This window comes from Lynx rufus, unplaced genomic scaffold, assembly GCF_022079265.1.
Source record: "Lynx rufus isolate CCGP_SWC_20201006 ecotype Redwood Valley unplaced genomic scaffold, mLynRuf1.p SCAF_2, whole genome shotgun sequence".
NCBI classification, from domain to species: domain Eukaryota; kingdom Metazoa; phylum Chordata; class Mammalia; order Carnivora; family Felidae; genus Lynx; species Lynx rufus.
The window spans coordinates 129058630-129077331 of NW_025814834.1; the positions used below are offsets into that span (position 1 = coordinate 129058630).

Sequence of the window (18702 nt, forward strand, 5' to 3'; positions counted from 1 at the left end):
ATTTCCTACATTGATAAAATCTTGGCTAGAGGGCAGCCCTCCGCTGTCTGGAAAGTTGTCTTGTTTTCTTCATGAGGAACAACCAAAGTGGTGAAGAGATGGAGACACCTCACTCCAGCTACATCAGACAAATCAGCGCTGGCAGTCAGCGCAATGGCAGATGTTGATGCCAGAGTGCCCCCACAGTCTACATTTAAATAGCATTTTTTCATCTTTTCAAAGCGGCTTTTGCTGTGGCTGAGGTTGGCCAAGAAGGGGACGCTGGTAAAGAGAACAGGTCTGGGAAGACTGCTGGCAGTTCTCCCCTCTGTCATGGCCTGTGCCAAGCCCTGTCTCTGAGCCTGCAAAGTTGTGGTGCTCCCTTCTCCTACCTCCCAAGGCCACGGCTGCACCTCAGCCCCACACCCCCCCATCCCCAAACCACAAGAAGTTCCCTAAGATTCTGGCCAAGATGTGCAATTTTGTCTACCATGTCTTGTAGCACTCAGCTCCTCTTAGGTGGCATTTCGGCGGAGTGGTGGAGGCTAACAGGACAGTTGCCTTGTGCAACACAAGTAGAAAGTTCGGTTGCGTTGGCCAGCCTACTCTCCTTTCCATTTGACCTCTCACCTCCTTCCCTTCTGCAGTTGTAGTTCTTGTAGCACTTACCGTGTCTCCCAGGAAGCCACCGTGAAGCTCCTTTCCTCATCCACAATGTAGAAAAGGCTCAGGCCTATGCAGTAGGAAGGTTGGCTTTTCTGGTCTGGCTACAGTGAGCCTGTGCCAGATGCGTCCTTTCCTGGGGCTTGAGAGAGGAAGGCTAATGCAGCCGCTTCATCAAGCCCCTTCATCAGGCTTATATGCTGTCAGGTAGGAAATACCAAGTGGCAAAGATACTTAGATCTGCCCTGAGGCCTTCTAGTCTGTGTCAGTGTGGTTACTGTCCCACACATAGAGGGCGTGGAACCACAGTCTGAGAACCATTTTTCTGTGAGCCAGGACACAGAGCCTTGCAGGGAGCCTTCCAGGCACCCTACAGCACTGGCATGCATAAGGTGAGAGTCATTGGCCCCTAAGTTAGGGGTGTGTATATGCACGTGTGTGTTTGTGTGTGTTTGTGTGTGTGTGTGTACATGCAAGTAGGCACACGGGGAGGGAGGGGGAAGCACTGTAGCTGGACAGAAGTAGGTGCTGCTTTTCCCTCACCTCCCACTGCTCCTTCACTTGGCCAGTTTGCTTTGGGTGGGGTCTAGCTAGAAAGGCCCAGCTCAGTCCTGAGCCCGGTGAGATAACTCACAACCTGCTTTAAAGAGAGGGGTGCTGGGGGCCCCTCATGTATACTCAGTGAGACAAAGAGCTGAATCCTCTGGTACCACAGAATGGCCTGAAGTAGCTATTTAATCTGCTTTTAGCAGAGGTTAAAAAAAAATCATCTGGGAAGTTCTGACAATAGCGGGTAGATTAAAAACTGGAACTCTTATTCCCTACACATTGGTGACTAGCCAAGCCTTCTGGGTGGATATCTAGGGGGAAGGCTTCTTACTGGATGTAATTTGGGTCTGCTTTAAGCTTAGCCCACTGCTGGGGACTGTCTACTTCAAAACACCCACCAGGGCAGTTCTGGGGCCCTGTCCTCCTGTATGTCACCTATATCTGCTCTGTGCCTGTGCTGGTGAGAACTGCTCAGGCTATGCCCACAACGCCTGACTAGTGTCTCACTGCTGGATCCCAGGATAGAAAAAAAACAATTGAGATAAAAAACTGAATACTGGAGCCTCTGCACTGCTGTTGTTCCTGCCTCTCTCTGTGCACTCCCAGCAGACTGCTGGCAGTTCTCAAATGGAATGGAAAGTATCCTTCCCCTAATTTGACATTTAAATAGAACTGCTGTCATGGTGTGTGTGTGTGTGTGTGTGTGTGTGTGTGTGTGTGTGTGTTTTAATTCCAATAAAGTCCTTTGAGGAGGGGACTGTGATCCTACTCCAAGAGCCTGTAACGAGGAAAGAGAAAAAACTGCGAACAAGCTAGGGGCCGCGTGTCAGCTCTACATCTCCAGTGCCGGGCATGAGGGCCTGAGGCGGGCCTTGCTCAGCCTGGGGCTACAGGGGAAACCAGAGAGTCAGGGTGGCGGTGTTGTGTCCGTTACTATTGCTCCTGCCTCCCTGGCTTGCCTGCTCCACTTTTCCCTCAGAAGTGCAGAATTAGGTAGGAGAGATTCAGACAGACCAGCTCCAGGAACTTCAGGTTGGATGAGGGAACAACTGCACTGATTTCCGGATTTACACCAGCCCCATGCCTTGAAACCAGCAGCACTTAGGGCTGGCTTTGCCAGGCTTGGTGGCTTTCCTGACAGGAGTGGATGAGAGCTGACCTTTCATCTAGAAGGAAGAAATGTGTGTGTGCTCTCGGGATGGCTGACGACACAAGCTGCCAGGGACTTGGGTCCTCTAAGCATCTTAGCTGTAACTGTTTATCGCCTCCCTATAAAAGAAGCATCAAACCCAGAGCCCGGCTGAATGAAAGAGTCAAGGACAAGAACATACTATCACCTGTTTACATTTAATACTTTGGACTTTCCAATGCCTGTTAACATGCATTTTCTCATCAAACCCTCACAACATCCCTGTGAGGTAGGTCAAACAGTAAGTGATTTGCCCACAGCCACACCAGTGTTAGGAGCTGAGCAAATGTAGACTGCAGCCCTCCTGGTTCCCAGGTCAGTGTGCTTTTTACTGCATGATACACAGGCTCTTAGGTCAACCGGATACAGGAAGAGTGGAGCACTACCCCAGAAGCCTCCCTGCTCCCTAAGGTTGCAAAGGGCCACCAGAAATGCTGAGATTGGGGCATCAGGACCAGGGGTGTCCTCTCGAAGTTAAGACAGATAACAGAAGGAAGGACAGGAGTACTGGAGGTTCAGGGTCAATGACGGCCACTGCCACTCTCAGCAGAGCCTACGCTGTGTTCCTGTCTTGATCTTTGTCAGGTGAAAAGGTCTTAGTAATATACCTAGAGGAAGCTCAAGGCCCACTCCCAAAGGAAAGCAGCCTCAAGCCATGGTTAGGAAGTGAGACTCTGACCACCCCCTCCCCATTCCATTACACTCTAGCTGCCCAGAAGGAGGGGGAAGGTGAGGGCTGGCTGACTCAGCCTGCAAGTGCCTAGAGCCCTGGAGCTGAAAGGCCCCAGCACTGTGCAGCTAATGATTATTGTTAACTCTGAACAGGCCTTGGCACAGCAGCCAGCTGGCTCAGGGAAGATGCCTAGATCTCCCACAGTGAGGTTTGAAAAACAAGACCCAGAGCAGCCATGCACGGGGGTGGAAGGGTGGAGACAATGAGAAAGAAGGGACAGGCCGGTGTCAGGGACTGGGATGGGCAGTCTGCCCTGTGAGATGCTAGGGAGAGGAGAAACAGGCTGGCAAGGGGCGGCGGCCTACCTTTGATGCAGCTGAACAGCCAAGAAGGTGAGGCTGGAAGAATTAATTCCCCAAGACACAGGGCTCCTGCCATTCAACACCAACCCCAGCTCTGGTGGGGCTCAAGGGGAGTGGTTACGGGAAAGATGGGGGCTGGGGGAGGGGTCTGAACCCAGACTGGTAATCCTGTTACCATTTGGATTTGGTTACAAAAAACATCTACATTTCTAATGTCCTCAAGGTTGAGTTTAAAATATCATATTTGGAATCAAGTCTTAGTGAGCCTGATATGCAAATTTGTGCAAATGACATGCTTTTTTTTTTTTTTTTTTTAATTTGAGCACCCTGGCTTTTTTTAAAAAAGACAGTACAGGCTGACTACTAGCAGCTTTCCCTAGCCAGGGAACAAGGGCAAAAGGGTAGACATTCGCTTCTTCCCCCAAGGCCTCTGCCTCATTGCTGAGGAGCCCAGCTAATATCCCAGATGGGGAGATAAAGAGAGGTGGGGGTAACAGAGGGTGTAGGGAGGAGGAAACACACAAGCAGGAGGCATATGTAGCAGGCAGCTACCTCTTCCCAGCTGGAGGAAGAGTGCCCTGGCACTGAGGTCTAATGGCTGTCCAGCTGCTGGCCCAGGATGTGAGGGCAGGTGGTGATGGGATTCAGAGAAGGGGGGCGGAAGTCCCCCCACAACCTGGCCAACCGGGAAGAAGGGCTCCTCCTGGTGACCTACTCCCTATACTGCAGTCAGGCTAAGCAGAAGACCACCTGTGCCCTCCTCTCGGCCCTGTGCCCTTGCCCTCCAGGCCTCCTGGTCAGATAGGTGACAGCTGGCGCCCCTTCCTCCTGCAGAATATAAATGACTTCCCCCTTCCTCCGAGGGCTGGGAATAGACATCAGCTGGCACAGCCCACGCAAACTGCCGGCTGTCAGCCCGCCTGCCCGCCCGCCCACCAGCCCCCGCACCACCTGGGAGGAGGCAACACCTCAGGCAGGCTCAGGCTTTATGGCGCTGCCTGCTTGGCTCGCAGAAGCTGGTGAACCTCACCGGCCCTGTCACCCTGCTGTAGACAGGATGGGACTCCCAGCACTGGCTGTGACAGGGGGAGAGGAGATGGAGTCCCTGATCCAAGTGACACTAGGGAAGAATGCCCCAGGAACCATCTTCTCCAAGTTCAGACCACATTGGGTAGTTTGAGAGAGAAGAGCAGACAATGAGACAGGTATAATCACCCTCTGAACAGCAGAGACCCCCTTTAGATGCTCTGGGTCTGGAGAGCTCCTGGAGATGCCATCTGACCCAATGAGATCCACTCAGAGGACGCTTGTGCCCTCGCAGTCCCAATTCCTGGACTGTTAAATCATACCAACCTCCTTGCTTCCGAGCCACCCAGACAGGAAGCTCTTACATCTTAGGAAGACCTGGGACATCTAAATTATTGCCATCTAGGAACGCCTGCCCTGCTCCTGGGACCTGGAGCTCCAGCCCCTATACCCAGACCTCCCAGAGTATCCCCTGAGCTGTCTTTACTTGCCTCAACATCAGCTTTTCTGGCTTAGCCATCTTCAGTCCTTGTCATGATCTATGGAGGTCCCATCTCTGAGACCAAGCCAGATCACAGTTAACCAGTCCGGCATCCAGCCCTCACCACTGAGAATGGTCTGGGGAACTAGCTTCAGTTTGGAACAAGGAGGGGTCTCTGCAGGGAAGAGGACCCGGCCCTTTTTTGCCAACTGGCAACTAACTCAGCCCCCTCCTAGACCAAAGAGCTGGCAAGAGACCGCAACTGAGAAAAGCTTAGCTGAGAAAGGGACCAGGGAGACTTTGTTTTCCCTAGATCAGAAAAGCCCTACCCCTCTTCCTTAGCTCTTAGTTTGCTCTAAAAGTTTCAGAATACCTACATAAAGCTATGTGCTAAGGCAAGAATGTGAGCCCTAGGAAGGGCTGAACATGAGAAGCTCAGGACTACTTTGCCACTGAGAACACATGTCAGGGAAGGTGCGAACCCATGACATGCAGCCCTCAAGCCCAGATTCTGAGGTGGGCTGAAGGAAGTTCTTAACTGAGCTAAGACGCCCAGCCAGGAGCCATAGGCTTGGTTAGGCCAATGCCCTTCTGCTCCTTCAAAAGCTTTAAAGTGACTTTAGTGCCTTTACTGTCTTGGAGTTCAAAAGAGCCTCACATGGGACCCTTCTTTCCACAGTGCCCGACCTTCTGTGCCCTAGTCCAGGAGCCAAACTGGCACAGATTCCTGGAAGGCCACAAAGACAGACCTGTCCCTTCAGAGGGATAAGAGAATAACAAATGTATGAATCACATCCTGAGTCTGCTTAGTGGTCCAGCCACCGTTCCAGAGCGGGGAGAGTGTTCTGTGACATCAACCTGACAGACACTGAATATTGGGAGATTGTTTAGAAACTCACCCATGACACAGATGTGGAAACTGAGGTCCTGAGGCATGTGACTTGCCTAAGGTTGCACATTAGAACCTACAGGAACCATAACCCATGGGCTCTCTCCACACTGCTGTCTCCAACAGACCCAAAGAGCCACTGTGCTCATTCATAAGTTACCGTAACCCAACTCTCCATCAGGAGCACAGGCAAGAAATGACTGCCAACACCATCACCGCCGCCGCCCAACACTTCTGTGTCCCATCAAGAGTGGAGGCTTCAGGACCAAGCCCCCCCCCCCCCCATCACCTTCCACTTGCACCCAGTATATCTCCCCATTTGGGCCCCCTGAATCATCGTCAGCAATAGCAGTTTGGGTTTCTGTGGCCCCTGGCCCAGCTAAGAAGTACAAAAATCCTACCACTTCTGAAGTGGATCCCTTGAAGGTCACCAGAGGAAACATTTAAGTCCAAGGCAAGTGTCCCACCTACATTCAAAGTTCAGAGGAACTTACATTTCCATTTTCTTCTTTGGCAAGTAGGAGCTGGAGATCTGGTGCATGATCACCAGGGCCGGATAGAGGGGCAGTGCCAGGCACAGGTACCAGGCTGCACCTTTGATCTGGGCCTGGAACCACACTGAGTGCATGCCTAGGAACACCGTTCCTGTAGCCATCAGGTAGACCACCAGTCCACAAGTCAGATGGTAGAGCTTGAGGCGAGCCACCCTTGAGACTCTTGCTGCTCGAGGACAGAGGAGGCAGAGCCCACATAGTGCCTGACCACTAGTGGCCAGCAGGGTCAGAGCGCCTACCCAGCTGTGCCAGGACACCAGGTGGGGCAGCTCACTGCGGGTCCTGCTGGAGATGATGAAGCCCAGGCCCAGGGCTGCACAGAGGATGGCTAGGGTCTGCCCTGCCCAGTGGAGTCGGATCCGAGCCTTTCGGGAGCAGAAGAAGAACGGGGAGTGCTCAGGCGAGAAGAGCAGGATGGCCTCAGCCATGCAGAGGCAGAACTGTGAACACAGGAGAGGGCCCGTGAGCCTCAGGCCAGCTTGGAGGCCTAAGAAAAAAGGGGTGCTCTCATACATCCAAACAGGGAGTACAAAGGGTGGAGGCCAAAGAACTCCCACCAGGACCTCCTGCATCACAGGTCAGGATTTCTGGGCACAATGGAGAATCAACACTCGAGTGGAAGTTTTATCACTCAGGCTGACATCCATGCCCTACCTCCTCCTCCTCCTCCTCCACAGGCAATGATTCCCACTTCTTGACCAATATTAAGCAAATCTTTAGCAAGTTCCTGAACTTTGAGGGGGTAGGGGTGTTGGGGGGGTGATTGGACAACACCCCTTCTACTTCCTCCTTTCAGACCATAGGGGAGAAAGATACATCTTCCATACTCTCCCAACCCCCTTCAACCACTTGATACTAACTACAGCCCGGCCCTCCATGTCTCCCAATCATAGGTTGCAGGGAAAGATGGGGCCCTTGCTCTTTCCCCCACCTCTCTGAGCCTCAGAAAGGCTGCACGCCTTCGGAAGGCTGGATGCTTCCCTACGGGCATATTCTAACGAATCAGCTGCAGAAAAGAAGCCCAAACTCACCGCCAAGGCCATGAATACAGGGTGCCAGGAGAAAAGACCTAAGAATCAAAGAGAACAGACTGACGGCTGGGCACCATTGTTTCTGCCCCTGTGGCTGGCTGGAGCCCAAAAAATCTGGCTATAGGGGAAAGGTCAGTGTACTATCCCCAGCTCCAATCACGAATCAGGAGCTCCGTGCAAAGTGGAGCAGTCAAGGGGCCTTACGATGACCAACTAAGGGGACAAATATACATCAATTTGGCCTGTGTTCCCCATTCGGCACCTCGCAGCTGTCAGCCCAGTCCTAGAATGGACCTTGGTCTTCTTTGCTTGTATTCTCCATGAGGGTCTCTGCTTCTGATGAGCTGAGGTCAGTTCAGTGTCTGCCTCTCCACCCCAGCACCCAGAGTCGGATCCTTCCAGGACCCACCTCCCGGGGACCCGCCCCACCACGCCCTTACTACCCTTCCACAGTACGCCTCCCCCCACCACTGCGGGGGTCCCCACGCCAGTTCTCCGAGCGCTCCAGGCGCCTCTCCTCCAGCATCCCGGCTCCGCCCCCTTTCCTGGCCCCGCCCCGCCTTGCACACTCACTGGTTCCCGGCCGGGACAGCACAGTCAGAAAGATGGTGAAGCCCAAAGCCACCAGGTGCGCCAAGATCCCACTGCCTCTCCGCAGCCAGCGGGTCAGTCTCGGCTCCCTCGCTGGAGCGGGAACCAGACCTACCTCCAGGGGCTGCATGGCCGGGCCGGCGCACACTCACAGCTGCTAGAGCGCGTCTTCCGGGTTTGCGATCGCGGAGGCGGCCGCGACGGCGGGAGAGGCCCCTCCCCGGGCCGCCGCCGGCAGTACGGCGGACTCGCCCACAGCGCCCTCTGTGGGCTGGGGGGAAAGCGCGTCGGCCCTAGGGAGCCCTGGGGGCAGAAGGGGACCCGACAGCAGGCGACCAGCCTGGTTTCTTCGGTCAACCTCATTTGCACCTTTCTGTCCACAAGGACTTACGCCTCAAGTAGCCTGTGGAAATTACACGTATGGTAACTGATTCCACCCAAACCCCAATCACAAACTTCGTACGCTGAACCAAGAGCGTGAGACCAGTGGTTTGAACAGTCTTCTAGAAACACTGGATTTCTCCACCTGCCTACACCCTCCTGCCATCCCTTCTTCTGGCTTGTTAAGGGAATAAGAGTCTTTTCCGCCTAAAAGCAAAGAGACCGAAAGGACAACGCCAAAAAATAGTGCCCTGTGCCTGGTGAGTTCAGGTTTGAGGACCAAAGGAGGGACATGCACTAGTCTCCAGTGAGATAAAGGGAAGAACTAGGGCACACGCAGCCCTTCCCACCTCCACACCATCTGTTCAGTCCTGGGGAGCCAGGTGATCCTGAGGGACCAGGTCCTCCCACATTCCTGCTGCCTCCCACACCAGAAGTTCTGTAAGTGATCATACCCTTCCCCTTCTTGCCTCCAAAAAGGTGTGGTTCACCTTAAGGAGGCCTACCTGGGAGAGGCCCTATCCCTTCCTGAAGGGCAAACCCACAGGCTACGGACAGAGAGACCAAAACAGGCTGTCCCGCAGAAATCACGGACATCCTTAGAGCAGTTACCAACTCAATTCGAGCTCCCCGAGTGGTTGAGAAAATAAGGCTGCTAGTGAGAGGCGGGAAGGGCAGGAACAGCTGAAGAGACTGAGGCAATAATTCAGAGATGGGATGGAGGCCCAGGACTGGATGGAGGCTGAAAGACTGGAGAAGGGCCCTAGCTGACTCCTGCAGAGGTTCAGGGCAAAGACCTGAGAGTAGAGCCGGAGGTGTGGCTCCCCACCCCGTCAAGTTTCCCTTGATGACTGGAGTCATCTCTGGGGTAAAGACTCTGGCTAGCCTTGCTCACTCAGAGCGACATGCCTCATCATCTTATCTGAAGAGAAGACTGCCCCCATGACACAAACCCCAGCCATTTCCACATTGTTTAAAAGGACAAAAATATAAGAGCTAAGAGACATTTGCAGGCAAGAGATGGGAGCTGGAGTCTGGCTGCCCATCATCTTGGCCTCTTGGGGTGCGGATGGGGACAGCAAGGACACTCATTTTATTACATCTTTTTCCTTCCTTTTCTACGTTTCTGTTTTTACATTTTCTTAGCAGCAACAGAACAGGGAGACAGTCTTGAGGTATTTTAAAGAGTTTTTTTTTTTTCTTAAAAAAAATAATATAAAGTTATAAAAAGCGGCAGCAGCCTGGGGCCCGGATCTGGAGGGGAGGAGGTGCTGGCGGCTCCATCGCAGTGGGCAGGCACTTTCTTGTTAATGGGCTTTAGACTGCAGGAAGACAAGAGGCAAGAGACACGGTCAGGCTGGGGGGCCTAGCAGGCCTCCTACCCGTGCACTGTGTGGACCATTGGAGCTAAAGCTTGCTTTTCTCCTGCTGGGCTGGTGAGGGAAGCCGGGTGAAGGGTGAAGGGAGAGATGAATGCCAGCCCAACAGGGACAGCCTGAAAACACCCATGTACACATGCACACACGTGTGGGGCACTGCCCCAAACCCTTTCATATGGGTGCCAGAGGATATGGTACACATCTGGCCCGTGCCTGAACTGGAAGGGCATCCCCTGTCTCACCGCCAGTAAGTCCCTCCTGGCTGAGATCAAATGGATAGCCCATATAATGCTACTCCAGGGCTGCCATCAGAAGAGGCACATAAACCTGGCTGCTGGCTTTACCAGAAACCCTGGAAAACTCGCCTAGCCCCTGAAAACCCGGAAGTGGGCACATGTGCAAGGTGGACACATATACGTATGTGGACCTTGGGTGGTGTTCCTGCCCTTGCATGCCCTGATGCCCAGAGGCAGAACCAAAGAACTGGACCAGCCTGCCCACCCTGCTGCCCAGCATGTCGGGCCACAGCTTGGCAACCCAGACTCCACCCCATTGCCCAAACCTTTCCCATCAGAGTTCATGGAGTCCAACTGCCTTTCCTTCAGGGGACAGAGGTAGCTCTAGTTCCTGGTGTGAAGGCCACAGCCAATTCAGAAAGTGGCCCTTTGATTAAAACAGAAGCAGGGGTACGGGCGGGGGAGAGGCAGCATCTCTTTAGCTCAAGGGAGAGGGCTGGAGATAGAGGGAGGCCCATCAAACAAAAGCTAGGTTACCTTTCGAAGAGCTGACCTACCTCTCCCTAGAGAAGATGGCCCAGGAACTGTCTCAATTTCCTCTTTCATCCCTTCCCTACACAAACATTTACTTAGCACCTTCTCTGTGTCAGGTCCCCACTGTGTATTCTACCCTCGTCCATCCTGACTTTTCCCTGCCCATGCTCTTCAGGGAGCTGGGCTGGTACCTTCAGTGTAGAACACTTCTCCTCAAAGGCCATGGCTGGACCCGGCTTCTTGCGGCGCACAGAACAGGCCGCATCAGCAGGGGCGCCAGCCTGGCAGTGCTTGGCCTTCACTGGCCGGCAGTAAGTGGCCAGGTTTTTCCGCTTCTTGGCTACCTCCTCCTCAGAGAGGCAATTGGTTGGCAGGGCCTTGGCTGGGTGTCCAGCCACTCCCCGGTTGTCCAGCTGAGAAGCCTTGACTGGAGCAGGGGGCTGATGAGGGGAACCCCGACAGTCCAGGGGCCCTGCCCGCTTCACTCTTGGCCCCACTGTCCCATTAAGCCCCATGCCCAGGGCAGTTTTAGTCTTGGCCGAGAGGCCCCGGCAGCCAGAGGGTTTGCCTTTTCCAGGGGGATCCAGGATGCAGGTCCGTTTGAAAGTAGTGGGGCCTGGTGATAACTTTCGCTTTCGAGAAGGGGCCTCCACCTCAGCCCCATCCTTGCCTTTGGATGACTTGCTGGCCTTCGAAGGCGGGAGTTTGCTGAAGGATGGGGATGGCGTGTTGGCAGGCAGTGGTGAGGTGATGGCCTGGCTCCCGCCCATGCACTCCGCCTGGCTGCAGGCAGCTGCCACACTGGGGGAGCCTGCAGGGTAGCTGGGGACAAGGCCATCCTTGGCGGGGGGCGTGGAGGCTGGGCAGGCAGGTCTGAGGGGTGGGCCTGGAAGGCGGGGGCAGCTGCCAGTAGAGGATGGGCTCAGGGGAGCAGCGAGTGCGGAGCTGACAAGGTGGGATGGAGGCTCAGCCGCCGGTGGGATCTTCCTGCAGCAGAGAGAGAGCTCCACTGAGATGCCAAGCAAACAAGAGGCCCTCCCTTCCGACATCCACCAGTCTCTCCGCCCCACCTAGAGATGGCCCACAGAGCCCCGGCCTTGCTGCCATCTGCTGGGAGACACTGGAACTGAGGGTTAGGAAGACAGCACAGGGATAAGCAGGAATGAACTAGTATACACACCCATTAAGAACCTCGTTTCAAATTTCAGTTTGGACATCCCCTATCCCTAGTCACCCAAGAGGTACTGGAAGTGATGGCTAAGAGTCGGGATTCCCTCCCAGACCACCCACCCATGCCCTGCCTTAGCCCAGCTTCAGGCTGCCAAGTTTCCCCGCCTCCTGTTCGTTCTATCTGGGGTCTTCCTGACAAACGCCGAACCACATCCACAGGTATGTGAGAAGAATTAGGGCTTCTGAAGCTCACGTATGTCTGGGGCTTGAGGTCTAGGGAGGGAAGTTCTGGGCCTGAGAGACTCACTTCCACATGTGTGAGCTGAGGTGCCGCTCCAGCATGGAGCTCAGTGCTGAGCAGAACCGGTCCAGCCGGCGGCTAAACACGTAGCATCCTGGACTCACCAGCCGGCTCCCAAACGTGCAGAACTAGAGGCAGAAGGAAGGTCCGTGGTTAGCGGGGCCTGGGATGCAGGGAGGGCTCCTGTACAAAGGATCTGACCTCCTCCCCGCACTGTGGGCCAGGAGGGCTGGGCCACCCCCCACCCCAGGTCCCTGCCCCAGGTCCTTACCGCCTGTGGCCGCGGGGGCCGGGTTGCATAATGGCAGTCAGGGGGGAGGTGGAGGTCGTCAGATGTCCCCTCCTCCTCACTCTCCTCGCTGGAGGCCTGGGCCCCACCCCGGGGCAGGGGAAAGGGGAACAGGCCTGGGTCCCCATCACCACCACAGGGGCCTTCATCATCCAACTCACTCTCAGAGGAGGCCCGGGACCTGGAAGGGCCAAAGGGGATGTGAGGGCGATGAGACTGAGACAGGAGTGGGTCGGGGTGGGGGTGTCCCTGAACCGCCAGGGCAGACACCCTGCTGGGCAATCAGACAAAGAGGAAGGAGGACAGGAAGGGAGGGAACAACAGAGCTCACATTGTAAGAGCCGAAAGGTCAGGGGCCACAGCTCCCAAGGGATCCTCTCCCCAGCCCCTTCACTTCCCAGGCCCTGCCTCCTGGGGGGTGGGGGTGGGGGGTGGGTGGGGAATCTGTTCCAGATTTGCCTCCTCCAGAAAATCTTCTGAGCTTAACTGCACCCAGCTCTGGTCAGCCCAGTCAATTCTCTCAACCCCCTTCTTGCATGAGCCTGTCTGTGAGCTGAGCCTGTTTCACGTCTGCCCCCTGTGTTACAGGCAGAGATGCATGTGTCTCCTTCCGGCAAGGCAGGCTCTCCCAGGGCTCCAGCGCAGCCTCTGCACACGAAGGGGCCAGTGAATGAATACAGTAGGACTGCCTCACCCAGGACCCTGACCCTTTCGGTTCCCCAGTTACAAGTTTTGGACTGTCAGAAGCAGCTGGGAAAATGTTTTTATCCCAGGTACTGTAACTGGCAAGCTACACAGAGGCTGAGGTACTACAGTATGCTTGGTTAGAAGCAGGTAGTCCCCTACTTCCACACCACTGCTGGGGGCCCCCAGGTATCCCCCCAACTCAGGGCAGAGTGAGACTCCCTGGGTCGATCTCCCGGGGTCCCTGATGGTTTCAGACCAAGTGTCCCCAGATGGGGGACTGGATCCTGGACTTACCTGGGCAGTGCACAGTATGGGTAGGTCTGCTTGGCGCGAGCAGAGAAGGTGCTGCTGGGGGCGGCCGCTGCCATAACCTGGACTGAAGAGGGGGGCTCCTGGGAGGGGCGCTCAAGAGTGGGCTCCTTGCGCCCTGGGCTCTTCTCCTTGGGAGACTCCCCTTTGCGAGAGTTGGCCTTCAGTTCTGCCACTAGCACATCAAAGTCCTTGGCTCGGCCCTGGACCTCCCGGCGCTGGTGCACTGAGTGGATCTAGAATAGGGTGAAGGGTGGGGAGGGGGTGTGAGCTGAGCAGGAGTAAGAGGCAGCAGTGTGCTTTAGCCTGGGCAAGTGGAGAAGGGGGCTGTGAGTATGTTTGTGGGTGTATTTGTGTGTCTTTGTTTCACTCCCCCAAAGGACCAGAACCTTCCATTGGAGTGGGGCAATCTGGAAGCCACCCCTACCTACTGTTCCACCGCGGGCCCACTGAGAACAGCCTCCTCTCCCCTTGCTTCACTGGGGCTTTACTCCCACCCCCTGAGCTGGATCTTGGCTAACGCTGTGGTTTCTCTCCTTGCCCAGGACCTGTGTGTGTGCTGTCCCTCACGGTGCGGTGGGACTGGGATTACCTTGCAGGTTAGCAGGCGGGTACAGATCTTTTTGGTCTCTGGGTTTATTACCCCACACTGCCTGTTGAGGTCGCACTCCTTCCCTGTGGGGAAAACAGTTCCTGTGAACCCCATGGCCATTTCCCATGGAAAGGCCTAGGGAGAGCTGGGCCTGAGACACAAGAGCCTCTGGCGGTCAAGTCCAGGGCTGCGGCCTCCCAGAGAAACGCCTCCCAGCACCAGCAGCTCCCTGCTGGGCGAAAGAACTATCCCCATCCCCATGCCCAGCCCAGGCCCTCCTTTTAGCAATGCCAAGTCCAAAACAGGGCAATACATATCAAGAAACAAAAGCAGCCACAGATATGTGGGATGCCAGAGAAACCAGCTGTGGGAGCGATCGGGTGCCCTGGATCTAGGTGAGAAAAGAGCTAAAGGTCAACAGCCCAGGGTGATGCCCTGCTTGGGCATAAGCTCCCTTAGCCTTGATCAGGAAACCTGGGCTGGAGAGAGCCTTCCTAGAAAGCAAGGAGTTTAAGCACGTGTCCACATCAAGGGGTGACCATGGGCTCCCGTACCCTGCAACCAGTGATGGCCGGGCCCACTCGTTCCTGACCCCTTTCCGTCAGGTCCAAGGACAAAGTAGTCCAAAAGGGTTCCCACTCTACCTTCCTGACCCCCAAAATCATGACTACTTACGAGCCATCTTCCGGTGGGTTTTGGGGGGCAGTCTGGCCCCACCAGGCTCCTTTTCAGGGGGGCTGCCTTCAGCCCGGTGACTGGGGCCCTCGCTGGGGGTCATCTCGATGCTCTCTCTCCCAGGAGGTTCTTTAGAAGGGGTTGCCATGGGGGTTTTTCCAGGGGAGTCCTTGGTGAGGCCGCCAGGCTGGCTGAGGAAAGCAGAGGGCGGGGCCACCCTGATTCCGTGTCCATCGGGCTTCGGGAGACTGGACATCTTCTCCAGATTCACCACAGGCACGAAAAGGCTACATATGGAGAGAGGGTGTGGGCTGGGGGGCAGGGGGGCTGGGCCTGGGCCCTGGACTCTAGCCCAGAGCCATCTCCTTCCCAGCCCTGGAATTTGGGTGGGCTCCAGCAGGGGTGCAGAACATGGGAAAAGGGGACCCCATATTCCTTGGAACATATGGAAGGGAGCGGCAGAGAGAGCTGGCTGCCTCCTGCTGTGAGCAGTGCCCATGGCCCCACAGCTGCCTGCATTTGTGTTAATCCCTCCCTGGGCTAGGGTCAGGGTCATGGCTGGTCTCAGGGAGTCTCCAGCCTCTCCTTACCAGAGGTTGTCCTTCTGTGTCTTATCAGGAGGCTGGTGGCCACGGCTCCGGGACCCCTGGCCCTTCTCCCTGGAGGTTTTGGTGGAACCTGGGGCCCTACAAGCTGGGCCCTGCCCATTCACTACATGGCATTTCTGAGAGCTGGCAGGGGCTGGAGGTGGGGGTGGGGCCCGGGCGTAAAGCTTGCTGAGGGGCCCATGTCTTCTTTCTGTCACCAGGAGGTGGAGAGAGTAATCGAGGTGAGTGATATCCACTGCCTCCTTCCCCAACCTCCTAGCCCTGCTCATAGACTCACAATACAAACTCTGGACTTTCCCAAGACTAGATTTTAAATTTGCCGTCTTCCCACCTGAATCTGAGCCTTCAAGACTCAAAAATTCTAGGATCCAGTTTCTTGACCCTTTTAGCTCTTCCTCTAATTCCACCAGATGCTAGAATTTTGCTCAAACAATCACTCTGACCTGCCACAATCCTCTGAAACCGCCCCCAGGACCTTCTGATCCCCAGCGCCTTCCCCTATTACCCACGTGACCTCCCAACTGACCCTGTCCTCAGAGTTCCGTGCTCCACCTTCCCCTGTTCCCTCTATCTCCTCCCTAGGGGCGCCCCTCACCGCAGTGCTTCTGGAAAGCTTGAGGCTTCACCACTTGGCTGCAGTGGTTACACACAACCAAATAGAAGTCGTCATGGGCAGGGCAGTGCCCGAAGATGGACATGTCTGCAATGACAGAAGTCCTTATCACTGGGGCTGGGGATGCCAGGGTTTCCCTGTAAGATCAGAGAGCACTCCTACCCCCACTCAGAAGATACCCTCCCCACCCCCACCCCCGCAGCCCCCCATCTGCCCCAGGTCCCAGCCCTAATGTGTGTCAACTCCCACCTTCTTTAATGAGGGTCATGGCATCCAACTTCTTTGTGTTTTTGTTACTCTCCTCCAACTCAGCCCCTGGAGGAGAAACACAGCTCAGAAGTCCCACCCCTACCCCAGAAGCCCCAACTCCTACCCAACCAGCACTGGCAGCCAAGCAGTAGGAAGCCCACACTCCCTAACAAGCTCCTGGTGCTCAGGACCACTTGGAGAAGCTTTCAGTGGGTCATTTTCAAGCGCCCATTCTTCCTTTACCTGCTACCTCTGCAATGAGCTAATTCCATTAGAAGGGATCCTGGCACCTTTCCTATGGACCCTTCACTCCAAGGTGCAAGTCAGGGTTCCACTGCTGACTAGCTGAGTGATTGTGGGTAAATATGATCTCCTTCTGGGCTTGCTTCCCCATTTAAATGAGAAACAATCCTTAGCATATTTTACTATACCCTTCTTGAGATTTCTTAGATGGGTCCTTTCTGCTACTCTGTGCCATACCAAACATATACTCTCCTAGGACTCCATCCCCATGAATGCAATTTTGTTCCACTTGGGTTACCATGGCACTGACAAAGTTACACCCAGCTTCTCAGGTCCTGCGTTGACAGGATGGTCACAGAGCACAGAAACTGCTGTATTGGGGGTCCTATGGCATCTTCAAAGTCCCCTTGGTCAGCTATGCAAGCCCCTCCCCTCTTTAGGAGGGCTTTGGGCAAGGGTTGCCCTTGTACCTCAGTTTCTGGGTTGATGACAAAAACATCTTAGCTGTGCAAAGCAGCTCTTTCCCCCATCCCCCTACCTCACTCCTCTCCCCTCCCCTCCTCTACGCCCCCTCCCTGTCCCTTGGAAAAAAAAATCAATTCTGAGTCACCAAACCCGTCTGATTCCATTTCCGGTTCTCAAAGCACCCAGACCCTGACAATGGCCCCATCCTTGCCCACCCAGCATGGGGCAGTCCTGGGGTAGCCTGGGCTTCCACTTAGATGTGCTTCTAACGCCTACTAATAGATTTGCCCCTTTCTAGGATGAGAAGATCGCTGACAGTCTTACATAATCTCCAGATATGAGGGGTAGTGGGTTAGGCATGTAAGAGACAAGGGGCAGCTCCCACTCTTAAGTCCGTTTAAATGCAGTGATGGGCAGAACTGAGCTGGGAGTCGGATGTCTCAGAGGAGAACAAGTGTCATCAGAGACCGCTCCATGCGGTCTCCTCCTCCACCTCTTCTCACTTGCAAACTTCTTCAGGGCTGTGATGCCTGCTGTCACCCCAAAGGCCACGAGGCCAGGTGCCCCCTGGGGCCCAGGAGACAAAGATCAGCAGAAGGGGCTGTCAGCCCCCTTACTAAAGGCACTCAGGGGCCTAGAGAAGGTGGGGGTCAGGGGAGAGAGCCAAGAGGGAGGGCAAGAGGCCCGGGAAAGGACTGAGGGTTGCAGGCAGAGAGGGATGGATGGACGAAAGGAGGGAGGAAGGGAGGATGGATTGATGGATGGACCGACGAACTAATGCGGAGGGGGCGGGGGGGGGTGGTCCAGTAGCACTGTAACCGGCAGGCAAACGCCGAGGAGGAGCAGGAGGTGTGGGGCAGAAGGCGAAAGAACAAGGGGGGTTGGGAGGGGGGCACAGAAGTGGGGTGCGTGGGAAACACGTGGAGAGGACTGTTGCGGACGGGGAAAGCCCTAGGCAGGTGCAGGAGGGGCGGAAGCTAGAGGACAGCAGGCGAAGAGAAAGATAAAGGCAAGCAGATGTGGGGGCAGGTACTGGGCACCGGCAGAAGCAGAGGTGGGCAGGGTGGGCTGCGGGCTGTGAGCCGGCGCTAGGACCCGGAGGCGCGAAGGTGACGGAGCAGGCGGGCACTAGGACCCGGCGGGTCCTTTGTTTGGGGGGCCGGGGAGCCGGACGGCGGCTCCCGTCGGCGGCTCCCCTCTGCTGGCGGGGGCCCGGAGAGGGGGAGGGGAGACAGTGATGGGGTCCCCGGACTCTAGGGGAGCTTCACTCACCGTCGGCCGCGGGCAGGTCGGCCCGTTCCACCCACGAGCTCCAGCTCTGTCCCGCGAAGTCATCGAGACTCGGCACCCGCCGCTCCAGAGCGGCCATTGCTGCCGCCGCGCGTTCACGCACCGCCATCACCGCCGCGGACGCGCGCCCGCCCCGGCGCCACCGCCGCGCGGCCCCCTCCCCCCAAGCCCCGCCGCGGGCACGCCTCCCCTCTCCCTCCCACCTTTCCAGCTCACTCTTTGCGCAAGCGCAGCACAGGTTGCCTGCCCCTCACTCTCCCTCCCGCGTAGCCTTCTGGGAAATGTAGTCTTGGAGGGCGTGCTGTTGCCTACCGTGCTTGCTGCAAAAGCCCCTGCAAAATGCACAAATGCGGGGGGCAAAGAGACCAAAGCCCCAGGACCTCCTCTCCTAACCCTTGTGCATACATTCTTTGTGCTACCAGCCCACTCTTCCAAGCTCACTGCATACACACCTTAGCCCCAAACCTCTCTCTGCCCAAGACGCCCCTCTAAGCCGTGTCTCCGCCAGCTGGCTGGCGCCCCTTCCCGGGCTGGCGGTCAAGAAGCGACTTCGCTCCCCAGTAGATCGAATAGGGTAGGTGCAGGGAGGTGGGCGCTGTGAATCAGAAGGGCAAGGGGAGGGAGTCTGTAGGATGCGCTGAAGGACACAAGGGTTGGGGGGGGGGAGGGTCCTCGTCTACCGTGTTGTGCTTCA

The 18702-nt window shown here is 55.9% G+C and overlaps 2 protein-coding genes across 3 annotated transcripts; both read right to left on the bottom strand.

The window, feature by feature from the left end:
* Positions 1-2519: 2519 nt before the first annotated feature.
* Positions 2520-8691, bottom strand: LOC124515615 (probable transmembrane reductase CYB561D1). 2 transcript variants are annotated; one of them, XM_047084594.1, is made up of 3 exons: positions 7970-8117; positions 7397-7434; positions 2520-6805 (listed from the first exon to the last, which is right to left on the bottom strand). In XM_047084594.1, the coding sequence occupies exons 1-3, from the start codon at positions 8115-8117 to the stop codon at positions 6302-6304; spliced, it is 690 nt and encodes a 229-aa protein (XP_046940550.1). In that variant the 3' UTR covers positions 2520-6301. The 2 variants fall into 2 exon arrangements, with proteins under 2 accessions (XP_046940550.1, XP_046940551.1); XM_047084595.1 differs by lacking the exon at positions 7397-7434 and having other exon boundaries at positions 8103-8691.
* Positions 8692-9329: 638 nt separating this feature from the next.
* ATXN7L2 (ataxin 7 like 2) lies at positions 9330-18117 on the bottom strand. The gene is made up of 11 exons (XM_047084593.1): positions 17991-18117; positions 16011-16076; positions 15744-15848; positions 15131-15338; positions 14541-14827; positions 13866-13948; positions 13259-13509; positions 12260-12458; positions 11995-12116; positions 10709-11504; positions 9330-9690 (listed from the first exon to the last, which is right to left on the bottom strand). Exons 1-11 carry the CDS (start codon positions 18115-18117, stop codon positions 9676-9678), a joined length of 2259 nt encoding a protein of 752 aa, XP_046940549.1. The 3' UTR covers positions 9330-9675.
* Between the last annotated feature and the right edge of the window lie 585 nt (positions 18118-18702).

Excerpts from the sequence above, each read along its gene's own strand:
- LOC124515615 (XM_047084594.1), bottom strand. The coding sequence starts at position 8,117 with ATGCAGCCCCTGGAGGTAGGTCTGGTTCCCGCTCCAGCGAGGGAGCCG. Across the intron at positions 7,435-7,969 it reads GCTGTCCCGGCCGGGAACCA|GTCTTTTCTCCTGGCACCCT; the intron begins GTGAGTGTGCAA and ends TTTGATTCTTAG. Across the intron at positions 6,806-7,396 it reads CTGTATTCATGGCCTTGGCG|TTCTGCCTCTGCATGGCTGA; the intron begins GTGAGTTTGGGC and ends CTGTGTTCACAG.
- ATXN7L2 (XM_047084593.1), bottom strand. The coding sequence starts at position 18,117 with ATGGCGGTGCGTGAACGCGCGGCGGCAGCAATGGCCGCTCTGGAGCGG. Across the intron at positions 13,949-14,540 it reads AACCCACCGGAAGATGGCTC|GGAAGGAGTGCGACCTCAAC; the intron begins GTAAGTAGTCAT and ends TTTTCCCCACAG. Across the intron at positions 11,505-11,994 it reads CTCAGCTCACACATGTGGAA|GAAGATCCCACCGGCGGCTG; the intron begins GTGAGTCTCTCA and ends TCTCTGCTGCAG.